Source organism: Pelophylax lessonae (genome assembly GCF_965119305.1).
Source record: "Pelophylax lessonae genome assembly, chromosome: 8".
Lineage (NCBI taxonomy): Eukaryota > Metazoa > Chordata > Amphibia > Anura > Ranidae > Pelophylax > Pelophylax lessonae.
The window spans coordinates 13,749,104-13,770,927 of NC_138775.1; the positions used below are offsets into that span (position 1 = coordinate 13,749,104).

At 45.6% G+C, this 21,824-nt stretch overlaps 1 protein-coding gene across 1 annotated transcript in view; it reads left to right on the forward strand.

Annotated features, from left to right (window-relative positions):
- Positions 1-21,824, forward strand: part of FGD5 (FYVE, RhoGEF and PH domain containing 5) — a 247,396-nt gene that overhangs the window by 169,174 nt on the left and 56,398 nt on the right. The window contains exons 11-13 of the mRNA XM_082265544.1: positions 4,750-4,821; positions 8,177-8,245; positions 20,261-20,344. Coding sequence (XP_082121670.1) covers positions 4,750-4,821; positions 8,177-8,245; positions 20,261-20,344 — 225 coding nt within the window. The remainder of the gene's footprint in view (positions 1-4,749; positions 4,822-8,176; positions 8,246-20,260; positions 20,345-21,824) is intronic.

The following is a 21,824-nucleotide window of genomic DNA, read 5'->3' on the forward strand; positions in this document are numbered from 1 at the left end:
TGGGAAAATAACACGGCCGGCTGAGAAATAATGAAAAACGGTGACAAGGTGGTTGCTTGATGGGAACTCGAAAAATTAACTGCTTGTAATACCTTCCAACAACCATTCAGCTTCTTCTTTTTTTTCCATTATCTAATTTGCTTTGCCGTCCTTATAAATGGGAAGCTGGGTTGTAGGACCTTGTAGATTTCTGATGTCCACTTTCGGCATTCTACTTAGCAGCCAGAACCCCTCAACTCCCACTCTTGTTCCCGCTCTTCCTAGGACCTGGAGTCCACTCTTTCTAGGACCCAAGACCCACTCTTCCTAGGATCCGAGATCTGCTCTTCCTAGGACCCGAGACGGGAACTTCCTAGGACCCTAGACCGGCACTTCCTAGGACCTGGAGTCCACTCTTCCTAGGACCCAAGACCCGCTCTTCTTAGGACCAGAGACCTGCACTTCCTAGGTTCCGAGACCCACTCTTCCTAGGATCCGAGACCCGCTCTTCTTGGACCCGAGACCCACTCTTTCTAGGATCCGAGACCCGCTCTTCCTAGGACCCGAGACCCGCTCTTCCTAGGACCCGAGACCCGCTCTTCCTAGGACCCGAGACCCGCTCTTCCTAGGACCCGTGACCTGCTCTTCCTAAGATCAGAGACTAGTTCTTTCTAGGATCCGAGACCCGTTCTTTCTTGGACCCGATACTCGCTCTTCCTAGGATCCGGGACCCACACTTCCTAGCACACGAGACCACCTCTTCCTAGGACCTGAGACCAGTTTTCCTAGGACCCGAGACCCACTCATCCTAGGATCAGAGATCCCCTCTTCCTAGGATCCGAGACCCGCTCTTCCTAGCAACCGAGACCCGCTCTTCCTAGGACCTGAGACCCGCTCTTCCTAGGTCCGAGACTAACTCTTCCTATGATCCCAGACCCTCTCTTCCTAGCAACCAAGACCCACTCTTCCTAGGACCTGAGACCCGCTTTTCCTAAGACCTAAGACCTGTTCTTCCTAGGACCTGAGACCCGCTCTTCCTAGGACCTGAGACCCGCTCTTCCTAGGACCTAAGACCTGTTCTTCCTAGGACCTGAGACCCGCTCTTCCTAGGACCTGAGACCCACTCTTCCTAGGACCTGAGACCCGCTCTTCCTGGGACCTGAGACCCGCTTTTCTAGGACCTGAGACCCGCTTTTCTATGACCTGAGACCAGTTCTTCCTAGGACCTGAGACCCGCTCTTCCTAGGACCTGAGACCCGGTCTTCCTAGGACCTGAGACCCACTGTTCCTAGGACTTGAGACCCGCTCTTCCTAGGACCAGAGGCCCTGCTTTTTCTAGGACCTGAGACCAGTTCTTCCTGGGACCTGAGACCCGCTCTTCCTAGGCCCTGAGACCCGCTCTTCCTAGGACCTGAGACCCGCTTTTCCTAGGACCTGAGACCAGTTCTTCCTAGGACCTGAGACCCACTTTTCCTAGGACCTGAGACCCACTTTTCCTAGGACCTGAAACCAGTTCTTTCTAGGACCTGGGACCCGCTCTTCCTAGGATCCGAGACCCATTCTTCCTAGGATCATTGTTATAGCCTTACAATAATTACACTGCACACTATACAGTTACATTTTGTTCAGTGCTTTTGGAAGTGAGAGAAAATCTCTCCAAATTAAGGGAAATCTTCTCTTACAGTAGACTATTGTCACTGGTCACACGTGTCCCCATTGAAAGATTTCCTCTCTCATCCTGTTGCAGTAAAAATTTAGATTTCCCTTCACTTTTAGAGAAGGAAAAGAAGGTGAATCTCTTCAATGTGGCCAGCCAACAAATAGGGGGTGGTGCCCAAGGCTCCAGCCGGATCCTGTCTTGTAGTACACTGCTGGGAGTGCTGCCAAGGACAGAGCCCATCCTAGCTCCAATGATACAAGGGACAAAAAAAGGTCCTATGTACCGCACATCACTGCAAGACCCCGTGGATATGTGAAATAATAGCCTCAGCCCAGGTACCAGCCAAGCCACGCCCCCGAGGACTAGGGTAAGTATTGCTCTGCATTATACCCCCCCCCCCCCCAAAAAAAAAAAAAAAAAACAAGCAGCATATTCTTTATTAGCTGAGGATGGGGGAACAATTTCATCATTGTCTGGAGTTAGTCTTTAAAGAAACTTGGAATGCATGTAAAAAAGGGGAAAAAAATATTATATATATATATATATATATATCTATATATATATACACACACACACACATATATAAATATTTCATATAAAATCACTGACGGCCATTTTTGAGCCTTCATCATTCATCACTTTTCTGTTCTTATTATATCTTTACTTTATCTTTAAATAGTCTCCAGACTCCGAGAAATCCTATAAGTCTGATTTCCTCCAGAGGTTTGCTGTCAGCTATGAGAAATTTCTAGCATTCTTCTAACATGTCACCCCCATCGAGAGAGCAGGAAGTGATATTTCTACTCAGCCTGGATATTTTCTCCCGTGCTGATCAATAATCCACCCAGATCAATACTGACATCAGATGAGGACAGGCCTTTCTTTCCACTGAAATCAAACAATTCACATTCGTTGCTTTTAGCTCAAGTTCACCTTTTTTTATATTACATGGCAGTGGCATATTGCTTAGCATGGTGGGGACCCCTCATAATGGGCACAGCAGGTGTGCAGACCCAATAATTCAGAATGGGGATGGTGGGAACCCCTTATAATGGGCACAGCAGGTGTACAGACCTGGGAACTCAGCACAGGGATGGTGAGAACCCCTCATAATGGGCACAGCAGGTGTACAGACCCGGGAACTCAGCACAGGGATGGTGGGAACCCCTCATATTGGGCACAGCAGGTGTACAGATCCGGGAACTCAGCACAGGGATGGTGGTAGCCCCTCATAATAGGCACAGCAGGTGTAAAGACCCGGGAACTCAGCACAGGGATGGAGGGAACCCCTCATAATGGGCACAGCAGATGTGCAAACCCAGAATCTTAGTGTGGGGATGGTGGGAAGCCCTCATATTGAGCACAGCAGGTGTACAGATCCGGGAACTCAGCACAGGGATGGTGGGAACCCCTCATAATGAGCACAGCAGGTGTACAGACCCGGGAACTCAGCACAGGGATGGAGGGAACCCCTCATAATGAGCACAGCAGGTGTACAGACCCGGGAACTCAGCACAGGGATGGAGGGAACCCCTCATAATGGGCACAGCAGATGTGCAAACCCAGAATCTCAGTGTGGGGATGGTGGGAAGCCCTCATATTGGGCACAGCAGGTGTACAGATCCGGGAACTCAGCACAGGGATGGAGGGAACCCCTCATAATAGGCACAGCAGGTGTACAGACCCGGAAAATTAGCACAGAGATGGTGGGAACCCCTCATAATGGGCAAAGCAGGTGTGCAGACCCAATAATTCAGCACAGGGATGGTGGGAATCCCTCATAATGGGTACAGCAAGTGTGCAGACCCGGGAACTCAGCACAGGGATGGTGGGAACCCCTCATAATGGGCACAGCAGTGTACAGACCCAGGAACTCAGCACAGTGATGGTGGGCAGCCCTCATAATGGGCCAGCAGATGTACAGACCCGGGAACTCAGCACAGTGATGGTGGGAACCCCTCATAAGGGACAAAAAGATGCCAGCTCAGAGATGATACAGCCATGCAAATCCAAGTGACTGTGCAGTTCTTTGCAGTATTCACAAATGCCTAGCACAGGTCAGCCCCTGCTGCAAGCTTTCACCTTGTGACTGGCTAAAAAGTTTCAATGTTGCAGTCTGATCACTGGGGGAGAGGAGACTGAGGAAATGCTTCCTTCTGCTTCCTCCTGCTTCCTTCTGCTTCCTTCTGCTTCCTCCTGCTTCCTCCTGCTTCCTCCTGCTTCCTTCTGCTTCCTTCTGCTTCCTCCTGCTTCCTTCTGCTTCCTCCTGCCTCCTTCTGCTTCCTCCTGCTTCCTCCTGCTTCCTTCTGCTTCCTTCTGCTTCCTCCTGCTTCCTTCTGCTTCCTCCTGCTTCCTCCTGCTTCCTTCTGCTTCCTTCTGCTTCCTCCTGCTTCCTTCTGCTGGAAAGGACTGGAGCTCAAGGATGGATTCTTACTTTCAGTGTATCTTTATTGTTATTTTTAAATGAAATTGTAACATTCCAGTAACAGAAAAGAGAAAATATATGCAGTAATTCACAATATTCAAAATTCCAGGCCAATAGATCACACAGCAGTTATAAAGAACAATGTATCCATTTATACACTTTGCACAATGATAAGGTATTCATCTCTTCCCCCCCCCTTGCGATCGGAATTCTGCATTAATATCAGCTCGCGGCGTTGTGGAACCACTTTGACGGAAGGAGGTATTGAAATGGGATGCGCAGTAAACAAAACATTTTTGAAGCTAATTAAACATAATTTGTTTTCTTACGACAGCCAGCGGTTATTCTGTGAGCCCAAGTGGGTGCTAGAAATAGCGCTTAGCGCTGAGCAGCGAGTTTCACACCGCCATCTTCCTGTCACATCGCCAACCGAACCTCTGTCATTGTGTAAAGGTTGTCATGAATCCCTTAAAGCAAAAAAAAAAAAAGGCAAAAAGACGAAGACGTCTTCTGCCGACCACCTCTGTGTTTTTTTTTTTTTTTTAATGTGGCAGCGATAGCAGGGAAATTGATTTATGCCGTCTTACCAGAGTGCCAAGCAATTAAAATATCATTTGCAGGTGTTATTTTCAGTCTCTTTGTGAAGCCAGTTCATTAATTGTCTCCTCTGTTGTGTGTGTTGAAGGAAAATCTACAGAAATTGGTTCAGATCGAGTACAGCGTCAGGGGACAGGGCAGCCTGCTGCAGCCGGGAAGAGTAAGTGCAATATTTCTGACGTACGGATCAATAGCAAATTTATCATTCAAGAAAAACTCCCAGAGATGGCTAGTTTATAGCAAAAAAATACAAATGCTATTTCTCAGTAAGAATGAGCTTAAGTTTTGTTCCCAACCTATGTGCAGCCAAGCCCAGAAGGAAGCTGTGCACAGCATGCAAATAAGCTGCGGCTGGGGCATACCTTGCAACTCGGCTGAGCATACATAAGGGGGCTGGGATGGTGATTGGCGGGATGGTGATTGGTGATGACATTGCTGACCTAATATGGCCACATGGATACTGAGGACATCAATGACCTAACATAGCCATGTGGATGCTTATGGCATCATTGACCTAATATGGCCACATGGATGCTTGTGACATCATTGACCCAGTATGGAAGCATGCATGCTCATGACATCTTTGCTCTACTATGGCTTCATGAATGCTTGTGACATCATTGACCTAATATGGCCATATAGATGCTTGTGATATTTTTGAACTAATGTGGTCACATGGGTGCTCATCATATTATTGACCTAATAAGGTCGCACAGATGATTATGACATCATAGACCTAACATGGCCACATGGATGCTCATGACGTCATTGGCCTAATATAGCTACATGGATGCTTATGATAGTATTGAACTAATATGGCCGCAGGGATGCTCATGACGTCATTGACCTAATATGGCCGCAGGAACGTTCATGACATCATTGACCTAATATGGCCGCAGGAACGCTCATGACGTCATTGACCTAATATGGCCGCAGGAATGCTCATGACATCATTGACCTAATATGGCCGCAGGGATGCTCATGACGTCATTGACCTAATATGGCCGCAGGAACGCTCATGACATCATTGACCTAATATGGCCGCAGGGATGCTCATGACGTCATTGACCTAATATGGCCGCAGGAACGCTCATGACATCATTGACCTAATATGGCCGCAGGAACGCTCATGACATCATTGACCTAATATGGCCGAAGGAATGCTCATGACATTATTGACTTAACATAACCACATAGATGCTCATGACATCATTGATCTAATATGGCCACATGGATGCTCATGATATCATTGACCTAACATGGGCACATGAATTATCATGACATCATTGACCTAACATGGCCACATAGATGCTCATGACATCATTGACCAGGCCACATGGATGCTCATGACATCATTGATCTAATATGACCACATGGAGGCTCATGACATCTTTGAACTAATGTGATCACATGGATTTCTCTGACATCATTGATCTAATATGGCCATAGCGATGCTCATGACATCATTGATCTAATGTGGCCACATGGATGCTCATGATATTATTGACCAAATATGGTTGCATGGATTCTCATGACATCATTGACCTAATATGGCCACATGGATGCTCATGACGTCATTGGCCTAATATAGCTACATGGATGCTTATGATAGTATTGAACTAATATGGCCGCAGGAATGTTCATGACATCATTGACCTAATATGGCCGCAGGGATGCTCATGACATCATTGACCTAATATTGCCGCAGGAATGTTCATGACATCATTGACCTAATATGGCCGCAGGAATGTTCATGACATCATTGACCTAATATGGCCACAGGAATGCTCTTGACATCATTGACCTAATATGGCCGAATGAATGCTCATAACATCATTAACTTAATATAACCACATAGATGCTCATGACATCATTGATCTAATATGACCTCATGGATGCTCGTGCCATTTTTGACTTAATAAGGCCACATGGAGGCTCATGACATCCTTGAACTTATATGATCACATGGATTTCCCTGACATCATTGATCTAATAAGGCCACATGGATGCCCATGACATCTTAGATCAACTATGGCCACAGTGATGCTTGTGATATCATTGACCTATATGACTATGTGCCCATATTAGGTCAATGGTGTCACAAGCATCACCACCACCTCTATGTACCTGCAACTGCAGGGTGGAGTATACGCTGGCCACAGCTGATTGGACCAGCACTAACACCTTTCATCCAGGTTAGGCAGAACATGGGTTCAGACTGAAGCAAAGCTAATGCCTATTTCTGAGAGGGTCTATTCACACTCTATGTGCCATGTATTGTGATGCCATTCATTGTGAATGGCACCCGAACACACTGTACAGTAGAGCACAATGCACCGCAGTGAACCACAATGCACATACTGCACATAGAATTGTTAAAGTGTCATGCACGGATTTACATTTGTTGTGGAGATAATGAAGTGACAGCCCTATGATAATGAAGGGGCTGCCTGATACAACGCATGTTAACACATGTGCATTAACAAACCACAATAGAACACTTTAGGTGTGAAAGGGGCCCTTTGGGTCTGGTAAAGAGTGTCACTGTATGCAGGGTAATGCATAGTATTTTAAGTGTATGCATAACAACATTATACTAAAAAGAAAAAAAAAAAGTAGCATAGTGTAGGGAAGGGTTGGATTTATTTATTTTGCTTTCTATGTACCATTTAGGAAAATTTCCTTCACTTCCTGTCCCAGAGATGCAACAGGAAGTTAGAGGAAATCTCCCACACACACATTTTATAATCTGCCTTGGTGGCATGAAAAAGGAGAAACTGGTCTCTTGTGGCTTTCTGATGTCACATTTTTTGGGATTCTGCTCAGCAACCCAAAACCCGCACTGTCACCGCACCCATTCTTTGCAGCACCCAGAATCCACCCTGTGTATGAGGAGTGCCGGTGTTCTGTCAGAATAGCGCTACCTATCAGATTCTGCTACCGGAAGTGATGTACGGACTAGAACAACTTACTGCGCATGCGCCATGCGTCCAACATGGCCGCTATGCGTTCCAATAGGTTTCCTAATGTGACAGAAGATGAAGCAGAGGACGTCTTCTTACACCCACGCAAGTCCTGAATTTTACATTTATTTTACCAGTAAACTCACCTTATATACTGAATCACAGTATTATGATTTTATTCTACTTAGTATAGCGAGAAATCGGCAGGTAGAAGGTGGCGTCGGCCATCTTGGTACACCTCGCACTGCTCAGCGATAAACTGATTATATAGCGAAATGGACTATTTCACTCGGTCGCGGAGAAATAGTCTATTTCAGTATATAAGGTGGCATTGCAGGTGATTTAAAGCAGGTTGGCATCACTGACTTTCCACAATTCTCACCGAATACTCAGGTGGTGAGTATTTCTGCAGAAAGAAAGATTAACAATTCTATTTTTAGTGTTAATTGGGATTTCAGAGTGACAGGCACCGAGTCACAGGGTCAGGTAATGTGAGAATTGTTCAGTCCGCGGCTTGTTAAGTTTTTTTCACACCGATTTCTGTTGTCACAGGCGTTTGTTAAAGAAGGCACGCTGATGAAGGTGTCTGGAAAGGCCCGCCACCCTCGCCATTTGTTCCTGGTAAGATTTATCTAACAATATACCCAGGTAGGAAAGCTACATGCAAAATTGATATTACAGATTGTAAATAAATAGTAAATATATCATTTATGATATGTTATATAATAATATAGTATACAGTATATAACATGTATAATAGGTACATAATAAACAAGTTACATATTAAATAAATATATATATATATATATATATATATATATATATAATGTAAAGTATAATAAATTAAAAAACATTTGATATTTTTATATATTAATGAAAAGTTTTCGTATATTTTAGTATGATTAAGATAGCATACAGTATATAATAAGTTAATATAATTATAAAATAATATATATATTAAATATTACAAATATATAATGTATATGTATATATTGTATACTAAAAAATATATCACATTATAGTATACAGTATTTGTGTGTATATATTTATTTTATTTATTCATTTCAGGTACTTATATAGCGCTGTCAATTTACGCAGCGCTATATATATATATATATATATATATATATATATATATATTCACATATACACCATAATGAATATAAAAAAAATCATATATAATAGAATAATATACAGTATATAACATATGAAAAATATAAGTTTATACAAGTGTATAATATTACATAATAAACAAAATATTAAGTATTTAAAATTTGTAAGGTATAATAAATCTAAAATATATGATATATTATATGTTTATAAAAAATATATTATACAATATATATATATAATTAACATGATAACATATATAGTATATAAAAAGGTGAATATAGTTATATAATATATCTATAATATTATATATGTATAATGTATCTAAATACAAATAATAAATGTATAGAATAATATAATATGCAGTATATAACATTTGCAAAATATGTTAATATAAACACATAATATTACATAATAAACAAAGTATTAAATATTACAAATGTGTAAAAAATATAAATATATATTCATTATATATGTATATATATATATATATATATATATATATATATATATATATATATATATATATATATATATATATATATATATATATATATATATATATTTATGCAATAGTAATAACATACAGTATCACATATATGATAAGTTGATATCATTTACATACATACACACACACATTAAATTATATATTATTGTTCAGTAATAATATTGAATATTATAATATTAAATTTACATTTAATTTGTTATATATTATTATATATTTGTAAATGCATTTTGAAGTCGATGTAAACTCAATCATCAAAGTCTCACATAAGCTATAAAATGAATTTGCAGTCTTTTTAAATCTGCAGATTTCATTTCATTACAAAAAAAAAAAAATATCTGGTAATCCTGCCATGAAGGTCCTTGTTCAGGTACTTCCTGTTATAGGATGACAGCACTCTGTCCCTGTCTCCCAATTGTGCTCCTGCGTTGTCATCCTGTCACACATGCTCTTGGTAAAAACTGCAAGTGGCTGCGCCATTGCTTATTAGGCATGCATCTTGCTCTGTGCATATATGTCACAGATAAGCCCCTGCTGCAGAGACTGGGAAAATGCTTCCTCCTGCCTGCAGCAGACTGATGACATCATCTTCGCCCAGGCAAAGTGACTTCATAGGAGCTCTTGAACAGCTTTTTTTTTTGGGGGGGGGTTAAAAGGTGGAGCTTTAAAATGATTCTGTTTTTGTATATAGTGACTTGTCAAGAGTTTAATGATGCAAACCTGCAGTTACTGGAGGTCCACTTTAACCACTTAAGGACCGCCCCACGTAGATATACTGCGGCAGTGCGGCCCTCCTATGCGGATCGACGTACCTGTATTCGTGGACTGGGGAGGGTGTGCGCGTCACTGGCAACCCACTACCGCTGTGACTGGACACAGCGGGAGCCCATCAGCGGGTCTGGCGGATGCGTTGTCTGCCAGGACCCGCCAATCGTTCGCAGGAGAGGCAGAACAGCGGTCTGCCTATGTAAACACGGCAGATCGCTGTTCTATCAGAGTGGAAGGTGGAGATCCTGTGTTTCGGCTCAGCAGGAACACAGATCTCTGTCTTCCCCCACTCAAAGCACCTCCCCCAAAGTTAGCAAGCACTCCCTAGGAGCACATTTAACACTTTGATTGCCCCTGATGTTAACTCCTTCCCTGCCAGTGTCATTAGTACAGTGACAGTGCATTTTTTTTAGCACTGATCACTGAATTGGCATTACTGGTCCCCAAAAAGTATATTAGTGTCATATTTGTCCACCGCAATGTCACAGTCCCGCTGAAAATCGCTGATCGCCGCCATTACAAGTAAAAAGAATAAAAAATCCATAAATCTATCCCATAGTTTCTAGACACGATAACTTTTACGCAAACTAATCAATATACGCTTATTGGGTTGTTTTTGTTTTTTAGCAAAAACATGTAGCAGAATACATATTGGCCTAAATATATGACAAAAATTGAATATATTGGATATTTTTTAACTGTCAAAGTAGAAAAATATTGGTTTTTTTTTTCAAAATTGTTGCTATTTTTTTATTAATATCGCAAAAAATGAAAAGCGCAGAGGTGATCAAATACCACCAAAAGAAAGCTCTGTTTGTGGGAAAAAATTGACGTAAATTTTGGTTGGGTACAGCGTTGCATGACCGCGCAATTGTCAGTTAAAGTCGCACAGTGCCGAATCGCAAAAAGTGGCCTGGACGTAAAGCAGGAAAATCCTCCGGTCCTAAAGTGGTTAAAGTCAGATCTTTCTGCATGAATATAAGGAACCACTGAGTAATTTGGCCCCCCAGGCATCCATCAGAATTTGTTCTTTTAGCTTATTCTGCTCTTGGCTTTAAAAATAAAAATTCAGGATTGGTCCAGCATTCCCATAGAAAAGATTGCCTTGAGCAGAAAATGGGCCAGCTTGTATGACCGGGGGGTCAACTTCCAGCTCCCAGCCCATTGATATATGAGATATTACTGTACAGGGTCACACTGTACACCACCAGGACCCTTCCCTGACCCCTGCCGGGCAGATCCCATCCCCTTTCCTTATCTCACCCTTCCAAGAATCACTCTGCAAAGGCCAGGGGAGCGCGGGGATTCCGGGGACTCCATAGGCTGCTGTCAGCTCCACAACATTAACCGCTATTTGTTCTAAAGTACAGCCGGAGATTTTATCCTAGAGGAAAGCTTCATAATAATGAGGAGCAGATAACATCTATTTCTAGATTGAGGTCCTGTGGGATTGTAGGACGGAGGTCCTTAGTTGGGCAGTTCACTTAAAGTGTACAGTATCTCACAAAAGTAAGTACACCCCTCACATTTTTGTAAATATTTTATTCTATCTTTTCATGTGACAACACTGAAGAAATGACACTTTGCTACAATGTAAAGTAGTGAGTGTACAGCTTGTATAAGAGCCCATTCACATAAGCGCGACTTGTCAGGCGACTTTTCAGCCTGACAAGTCGCGGTCCATTGAGTAGTACAGGACCCGTTCTAATAGGAGCGACACAAGTCCCTCCGACTTAGAAAATGGGTCCTGTACTACTTTGGGGCGACCTCAAACTACTGCTACACTCACCCCCCCCCCCCCCCCGTCAAATGAGCCATGACCTCACTAGCACCTACCTAGGAGGGTGCTACACTCACCCCCCGCCAAACGAGCCATGTCCTCACTAGCACCTACCTAGGAGGGTGCTACACTCACCCCCCGCCAAACGAGCCATGACCTCACTAGCACCTACCTAGGAGGGTGCTACACTCACTCCCCGCCAAACGAGCCATGTCCTCACTAGCACCTACCTAGGAGGGTGCTACACTCACTCCCCGCCAAACGAGCCATGACCTCACTAGCACCTACCTAGGAGGGTGCTACACTCACTCCCCGCCAAACGAGCCATGACCTCACTAGCACCTACCTAGGAGGGTGCTACACTCACCCTCCGCCAAATGAGCCATGTCCTCACTAGCACCTACCTAGGAGGGTGCTATACTCACCCCCCGCCAAACGAGCCATGTCCTCACTAGCACCTACCTAGGAGGGTGCTACACTCACCCCCCCCCCCGCCAAATGAGCCATGACCTCACTAGCACCTACCTAGGAGGGTGCTACACTCACTCCCCGCCAAATGAGCCATGACCTCACTAGCACCTACCTAGGAGGGTGCTACACTCACTCCCCGCCATACGAGCCATGTCCTCACTAGCACCTACCTAGGAGGGTGCTATACTCACCCCCCACCAAACGAGCCATGTCCTCACTAGCGCCTACCTAGGAGGGTGCTACACTCACCCCCCGCCAAGCGAGCCATGTCCTCACTAGCACCTACCTAGGAGGGTGCTACACTCACTCCCCGCCAAATGAGCCATGACTTCACTAGCACCTACCTAGGAGGGTGCTACACTCACTCCCCGCCAAACGAGCCATGTCCTCACTAGCCCCTACCTAGGAGGGTGCTACACTCACCCCCCACCAAACGAGCCATGTCCTCACTAGCACCTACCTAGGAGGGTGCTACACTCACCCCCCGCCAAATGAGCCATGTCCTCACTAGCACCTACCTAGGAGGGTGCTACACTCACTCCCTGCCAAACGAGCCATGACCTCACTAGCACCTACCTAGGAGGGTGCTACAATCACCCCCCCCCCCCGCCAAATGAGCCATGACCTCACTAGCACCTACCTAGGAGGGTGCTACACTCACTCCCCGCCAAATGAGCCATGACCTCATGACCTCACTAGCACCTACCTAGGAGGGTGCTACACTCACTCCCCGCCATACGAGCCATGTCCTCAATAGCACCTACCTAGGAGGGTGCTATACTCACCCCCCACCACACGAGCCATGTCCTCACTAGCGCCTACCTAGGAGGGTGCTACACTCACCCCCCGCCAAGCGAGCCATGTCCTCACTAGCACCTACCTAGGAGGGTGCTACACTTACCCCTGCCAAACGAGCCATGTCCTCTCTAGCACCTACCTAGGAGGGTGCTACACTCACTCCCCGCCAAACGAGCCATGTCCTCACTAGCACCTACCTAGGAGGGTGCTACACTCTCCCCCAGCCAAACGAGCCATGTCCTCACTAGCACCTACCTAGGAGGGTGCTACACTCTCCCCCCGCCAAACGAGCCATGTCCTCACTAGCACCTACCTAGGAGGGTGCTACACTCACCCCCCGCCAAACGAGCCACGTCCTCACTAGCACCTACCTAGGAGGGTGCTACACTCACTCCCCGCCAAACGAGCCATGTCCTCACTAGCACCTACCTAGGAGGGTGCTACACTCACTCCCCGCCAAACGAGCCATGTCCTCACTAGCACCTACCTAGGAGGGTGCTACACTCACTCCCCGCCAAACGAGCCATGTCCTCACTAGCACCTACCTAGGAGGGTGCTACACTCACTCCCCGCCAAACAAGCTATGTCCTCACTAGCACCTACCTAGGAGGGTGCTACACTCTCCCCCAGCCAAACGAGCCATGTCCTCACTAGCACCTACCTAGGAGGGTGCTACACTCTCCCCCCGCCAAACGAGCCATGTCCTCACTAGCACCTACCTAGGAGGGTGCTACATGTATAAATAATAAATGAAATGATGTAATAATAATTACAGAGCTGTATTATTTTGTGTCTGCTATGCCTGAAGTTCAGCTTTACCGTGATTGGAGTTTCTTCGGTCCATATGGTGAGCTCGTGACATTTGTAAAAACTTGGAAATCTTCACCCAGTAATAATCGTTCCTAATGTGTAATCAAATCTTTGGAGGGCTAATCAGCATTGCCATGTCAACGGTATGCGCGCCGCGGCATCTTTTCCGGGCACTTCCCCGAGAAGGAGAACAAACAATGCCTTGGCACCGGCCCAAAAATCCCTTTTATTAGCTCGCTGGACTCCATCTGATTAACGCTTTTCCTTTCAATTTCAGTTGAATCTCTCCATGGAATACAGAGCGGAGCGCTTATGTCTTCATTAATTAAGCCCAAAGATTTTTTTTTCTCTTTTGTTTTTTTTTTTTTCCATTTTTTTTTCAAGCCTTTTTCCAAAAAAATTTAATAAATAAATGTTTAGCGTACACCTGCATTTGGAATAAAAAAAACTAAAACTGATTGCAGGCATCTAAAGCAGGCACCTGGGTGTGCTGGCATGGGCCTGCAGATTAGAGATCGATTGATTATCGGCAAAGCCGATATATTGGGGGCTGATATGCACTTTCCCCGATATATCGGAATCGGCCCCGGAGGTTACCGATATTGCCGATATTTCGGAAAGTGCTGTACCGGAGTGATGCCTGCAGCTAGAGGCATCACCCCGGTACCGGCATGCATAGCTGACGGTCGGCTGTCTTGTAATGGCAACCTATGCGGCTGAGAAGCCGCTTGGCTGTCATTACAAGGAGCAGGAGGGGACGTCCCCCCCCCCTCCCTCCCACCGCCTTCCGCGGCTCACCCGGGTCTTCCGTCCCACGATACCGATATCCAATGACCAAAATATCAGTATCAGCAATAGAAAAACGATATCGGTCGATCACTACTGCAGATGACTTCATGAGTACCCTGTGAACCCTGAAAACTGGGGCACATGATTATGCAAATCCTGACTTCAGCTCAAAAGTCTGGGCTCTGCCCCGCCCCTGTTCAAGCTGTCCTTAAAGAGTCACTCCACTTTTGATTTTTTTTAATTTGCAGGAAAAAAAAATCCCCACTGGGTGATATCTGTATATCGCAGGGATTTTAAAGCGGAGTTCCACCCAAAATTGGAACTTCCGCGTTAAATACTCCTGGCCGTTGACATGCCACATTTGGCACCCCCCCCCCAGCCATACTCAGTGTGTCGCTACCCCCCCCCCCCCCAGCCATACTCAATTTCGCTCCCCCCCAGCCATACTCCATGTCACTCCCTCCCCTCAGCCATACTCATTGTTGCTCCCTTCCCCAGCCATACTCAATGTCGTCCTCGTCCCCACCCCCCCCCAGCCATACTCAATGTCGCTCCCCCCCCCCAGCCATACTCAATGAGGCTCCCCAGCCATACTCAATGTCGCTCCCCACCCCAGCCATACTTAATGTCGCACCCCCAGCCATACTCAATGTCGCCCCCCCCCAGCCATACTTAATGAGGCTCCCCCCAGCCATACTCAATGTCGCTCCCCCCCCCCCCCAGCCATACTCAATGTCGCTCACCCCCAGCCATACTCAATGTCGCTCCCCCCCCCCCAGCCATACTCAATGAGGCTCCCCAGCCATACTCAATGTCGCTCCCCACCCCAGCCATACTTAATGTCGCACCCCCAGCCATACTCAATGTCGCCCCCCCCCAGCCATACTTAATGAGGCTCCCCCCAGCCATACTCAATGTCGCTCCCCCCCCCCCAGCCATACTCAATGTCGCTCCCCCACCCCAGCCATACTTAATGTTGCCCCCCCAGCCATACCCAATGTCACTCCCCCCCCAGCCATACTTAATGAGGCTCCCCCCCAGCCATACTCAATGTCGCTCCCCCCCCCAGCCATACTCAATGTCGTCGTCCCCCAGCCATACTCAATGTCGCTCCCCTCCCCCCAGCCATACTCAATGTCGCTCCCCCCCAGCCATACTCAATGTCGCCCCCCCCCCCCAGCCATACTTAATGTCGCCCCCCCCCCAGCCATACTTAATGTCGCCCCCCCAGCCATACTCAATGTCGCCCCCCCGCAGCCATACTCAATGTCGCTCCCCCCCTGCCATACTCAATGTCGCTGCCCCCCCAGCCATACTCAATGTTGTTTCCCCCCCCGCCCGCCATACTCTGTGTCGCTCCCCCCCCCCAGCCATACTCAATGTCGCTCCCCACCCCAGCCATACTCAATGTCATCCCCCCCCCAGCCATACTCAATGTCGCTCCCCTCCCCAGTCATACTCAATGTCGCTCCCCCCAGCCATACTTAATGTCGCCCCCCAGCCATACTCGATGTCGCTCCCCCCCAGCCATACTCAATGTCATTCCCCGCCCCAGCCACACTCAATGTCGTCGTCCCCCCCCAGCCATACTTAATGTCGCCCCCCCCCCCCCCAGCCATACTCAATGTCGCTACCCCCCCAGCCACCTCAATGTCGCTCCCCCCCCCCAGCCATACTCAATGTCGCTCCCTCCCCCCCAGCCATACTCAATAATTCAGCTTTGTTTAAAAATGATCTTAAATCAACAGATTACCACGTTTACGCACGCATTCGCCCAACGCAAAACGTCTCAGAAAAGGAAACTGCGGATTTATGCGTCTGGGAAATCACGACTTGTCCATAAATTGATGTATCAGGTGGGTCCCGCGCCGGGACCCCCGGGCCGGAATGGTAATGTGATCAGCTGGTTGGAGATGTCAGCCGGCAGATCAGATTAATGTGAGCCGGGAAGACAATTTATGAAGCAATAAGTAAAGTGAATAAAACACGGCGGAGGATTCATCTGTCACCGGCACGCCGAATCCCAACCGCCAACCTTGAAGGGGGGACTCCGGGTCCCGCAGTGATTGACGGGTGCGCCGATCCCGCATTTGCTATCATCTTATTAAATACATTTTAGGGATATACATTATTTATGTTGAATATTGCGAAAAATAAGAATGCGCGAGCCGCGTTCAAGGTCACTGGAGTGTATGGGGGGTGGGATTCGCCGTGACGCGGGCTTATTTCTGACTCTTATAATAGCCGGGATTAGCATAAGGCAATCCATCATTGCGGCACCGGGAACAGTTCTGGGACCTCGGTGGCTTTTCTCCTTCTGACACGCCGTATCGGAGGCGGCGCTCTGCTGGGAATAGCGCGGTGAATGGGGACAGATGTGGGAGACAGTGAGACGAGAGTTATGATGTTTATTAGTGCCAGGTCTGTTTAAAATCAGAGAGGCCCCATATAGCTATAGATAGCCTCGGTTTTATGTCCTGCCCACTCCTTGTGCTCCTTCCCGCCAGCTGTTCCGATTTCCTCCCAAAGTCCGCTGAATGCCAGGCAGATGTAAACCACATAAATTAATGCAGCTCTGCATTTGTAGATGCATCATTAAATGTGTTTTTAAATGCAAACAGTTGACTTGGTATCAGCTTCCTGCAATCTCTTGCACAGCAGAGCTCAGACTGGAAGAGGGAGAAGCAGCAACCAGTTGTGCTGCAGTGCTCATATGCTAGCTAGGGGGATGCCAACAGAAGGAGAGAGCAGAGCGACAGAGATATGAGAGGCTTCTCCTTTAACCATCTAGCCACAGAGTGGAAGAGATGAGCTGAACAGTCTGCTGCTTCCATCTTCACTATCCAGTCACAGGCTGGGGGAGGGACAAGACCTATAAGCATTATTCAACTGTGGCAGAGAAAAATCAGGTCTTGTGCCCCAGGGCTGTGCTGTGTGCCATGGCCGTGTACATCTCAGGACTGGATGGACAGGAATACAATGACTTTGGCAGGTAAAACAGCTCCCATATGTGTACTTTTACCCTGTAATTAGCTGTAAGTTCCAAACATGGCCAGATCTAGGGGGGGGGGGGGGCTGGATTGGGCTATGCCCCCCCCCCCAGATTTTAGTTGTGCCCCTCCTCCCACTGCCCTACTGACCTCCTATGCTTTCCACTACTGACCCCCTGTATACTGCCCTGTTGACCCCCTGTGCACAGCCTTACTGACCACCCTACTGACCCCTTGTACACTGTCCTGCTGACCACCCTACTGACCGCTTTACTGACCCCCTGTACACAGCCCTAATGACTGCCCTACTGACCCTCTGTACACAGCCCTAATGACCCCCTACTGACCCTTTGTACACAGCCCTACTGACCCCCTGTACACAGCCCTGCTAACTGCCCTACGGACCCCCTGTACACAGCCCTATGGACCCCCTGTACACAGCCCTGCTGACCGCTTTACTGACCCCCTGTACACAGCCCTAATGACTGCCCTACTGACCCTCTGTACACAGCCCTACTGACCCCCTGTACACAGCCCTACTAACTGCCCTACTGACTCCCTGTATACAGCCCTGCTGACCGCCCTACGGACCCCCTGTACACAGCCCTACTAACTGCCCTACTGATCCCCTGTACACAGCCCTAAGGACCCCCTGTATACAGCCCTACGGACCCCCTGTACACAGCCCTGCTGACCACCCTACTGACTCCCTGTATACAGCCCTGCTGACCGCCCTACTGATCCCCTGTACACAGCCCTACTGACCACCCTACTAACCCCCTGTACACTGCCCTGCTGACGGCCCTACTGACTGCTTTACTAACCCCCTGTACACAGCCCTAATGACCTCCCTACTGACCCTCTGTACAAAGCCCTACTGACCCCCTGTACACAGCCCTACTAACTGCCCTACTGATCCCCTGTACACAGCCCTACTGACCACCTATACACAGCCCCGCTGACCGCCCTACTGACCCCCTGTACACAGCCCTGCTCACCGCCCTACTGATCCCCTGTAGACAGCCCTACTGACTGCCCTCCTGACCCCCTGTACACAGCCATACTGACTGCCCTACTGACCCCCTGTGCACAGCCCTACTGACTGCCCTCCTGACCCCCTGTACACAGCCATACTGACTCCCCTACTGACCCCCTGTGCACAGCCCTACTGAAAGCCCTACTGACTCCCTGTGCACAGCCCTACTGATGCCATACTGACCCCCTGTGCACAGCCCTACTGACCCCCCTGTACACAGCCTTGTTGACTGTCCTACTGACCCCCTGTACACAGCCCTACAGACCCCCTGTACACGGCCCTACTGATCTCCTGTGCACAGCCCTACTGACGCCCTTCTGATCCCCTGTACACAGCCCACTTGACCGCCCTACTGACCCCCTGTGTACAACCCTACTGACCCCCTGTACACAGCCCTACTGACCGCCCTACTGACCCCCTGTACACTGCTCTGCTGACCTCCCATCCTCTGCTCCCCTGACATTTTTTACTGCACTCCCACATCAGACAGACTAGATCCGGCCCCGGTCTCAAAGCAAATGTAAAGCTTTCCGAAAGTATTGCATATCACTAATAATTACCATTTTTTAAATAAAATACTTTGTTTTTACCCTGTACTCTCTTTAGTGGTATCTTATTGCTGCTAAATTCCCACAACCTCTTTGCAGCCATTTCCTGTCTACCTGTACGACAGCAGTGGCTGCATGGCATTTTTAAGGACGTATGTTGAAACATCCACTTGTAGTCTCCGTCAGAAGCCTGTGTAATAGAGCGACAACACAAGAGAGCAATTAGGAGACAAGGAAAGAGTGTTGTCACCCTATAACAGGAAGTGACTAAACAAGAACCTTCATGGCAGGATCAGCAGGGATTGTTCTAATGAAACCTGCAGATTTAAAAATACTGACAAATCATTTTGGAATTGTTGATTTGAGTTGATTGGGCGAGCCTGATAAAAATTGGATATAAATTGATTGGACTGTTTCGGCAAGTCTTTGCAGTACATAATGTTGGTAAATCCAAAGGAGACTTAACGCTCAGGTTATAACATACTGTATGTGGTCACCTTTGTGTCTGCAAGTTTGCATAGCGATTTGTCCTTCAAACCTGCTGGTACATATGTTCTGAGTAAATGAGGCAAAATTGAATGTTCTTCTATTTCCTCTACAGGTTTAATGTCATTCAATCTGTAGTGGTTGCATTAAATACCACATTGTGGTCACTAGATGGCGCTAAGAATCATAGCAAATATTTATTCCCTATACTCATCATCCCCATCTAATGGCCATAGTAAGGTATCTTCTTGATTCACTGTATGTGTATGATAATATTTGACCTGTAGAGCAAATAAAAGGAGAACATTTGATTTTGCCCCATTTGCACAGAACGAACGTACCATCAGTTTCACTGAATAAGTAGCTTTTTTTTTATAACCACAAACCTTTGGTGTTCCAGAGTAACATTGTGGAATCTATTTCATTTTCTACAGTTTTACATCTGGAAAAACCTAAAGTATCATTTAAACAACTGTTATCTTTTTATCAAGTTTTTTGTATATTTCATTTTTTTATTTATTTTTATTTTTTTTTGCAATTGTCAGATGAATGATGTCCTTCTTTATACATATCCTCAAAAGGATGGAAAGTACCGACTGAAGAATACGCTCTCCATTCCTGGAATGAGGGTAAGCATTGTTGGGTATGCATGTATATACTGGATATATTTATTTAGAGATAGATAGATAGATAGATAGATAGATAGATAGATAGATAGATATACACAGTCTATATATATATATATATATATATATATATATATATATATATATATATATACACAGGGTCACTGATAGGGGGGACCACCAGTCCTTCTGTAGGGGGCCCGGGCACACAGGGGGGCCCCAACAGGGAATCATTGTGGTCGGGCGGAGGAACAATTACAAAAGGAAGCCCTGTACGGCTCTCTGCAGCAGCTGAAAGCCAGTTTCTTCCCAACTTCTGCGAGCGCTCAGCTGCTGCAGGGAGAGACACAGACACAGGGCATTGTTCCTGTAATTATTTCTCCAACACCGATCTCCCTCCCTGTTCTGCCTGCTTCTGATCCACCCACCCTTTTCACTGTGATGCCCCCCCCACAGCGCTGTAGGCTTCCCTGTCCTGTAAAAAAAACCAAAAAAAAAACATCATTAAACAGTGTAATAAATAATTTAAAAAAATGTAACATAATTGTAAAAATTATTAACATTTTTTTTTCCTTTAAATGCAAAAAACAATTAAAAATGGGCTAATTCACACAGGTTCTCTGTTATATTTGTGTCCACTAATAATGATTTATGATTTTAGTGTATTTTTAGTGATCATATTGTCTTTATAAATTTTCGGGGCGGGGGGGGGGAGCCCTATATATATATATATATATATATATATATATATATATATATATATATATATATATATATATATATATATATATATAGTATACTGTATATTTAAAAAGAAAATACAGCATATATGTGCATATACATACCAAACATACAAACATACAGTATATGTACATTTAACATATACACCAACATACACATAAAAGAATGTACAATATACACATACACTATATTACCAAAAGTATTGGGACGCCTGCCTTTACACACACATTAACTTTAATGGCATCCAAGTCGTATATATATATATATATATATATATATATATATATATATATATATGCCATTAAAATTCATGTGTCTGTAAAGGCAATACTTTTGACAATACAGTGTGTGTGTGTGTGTATATATATATATATATATATATATATATACATACATATATATATATAATATATATATATATATATATATATATATATATATATATATATATATATATATATTATATATATATATGTATGTATATATATATATATATATATATGTATGTGTGTGTATATGTATATATATATATACTTCTTTTTAAACACATGCTAGCACACACTGGAAATTCAGCATATGTTATTTTTAGTTTATTGGTCTGAAGATGAATCATCTTCTTATTACATCTAATATTCCTATCAAATTTTTTCAAAGGGAAATATTTATAGCAGTATTATATATTATGAGGTTGTTTTATATATACAGTATATGTAGGGAAATAATATATCTGATAATAAGTGTT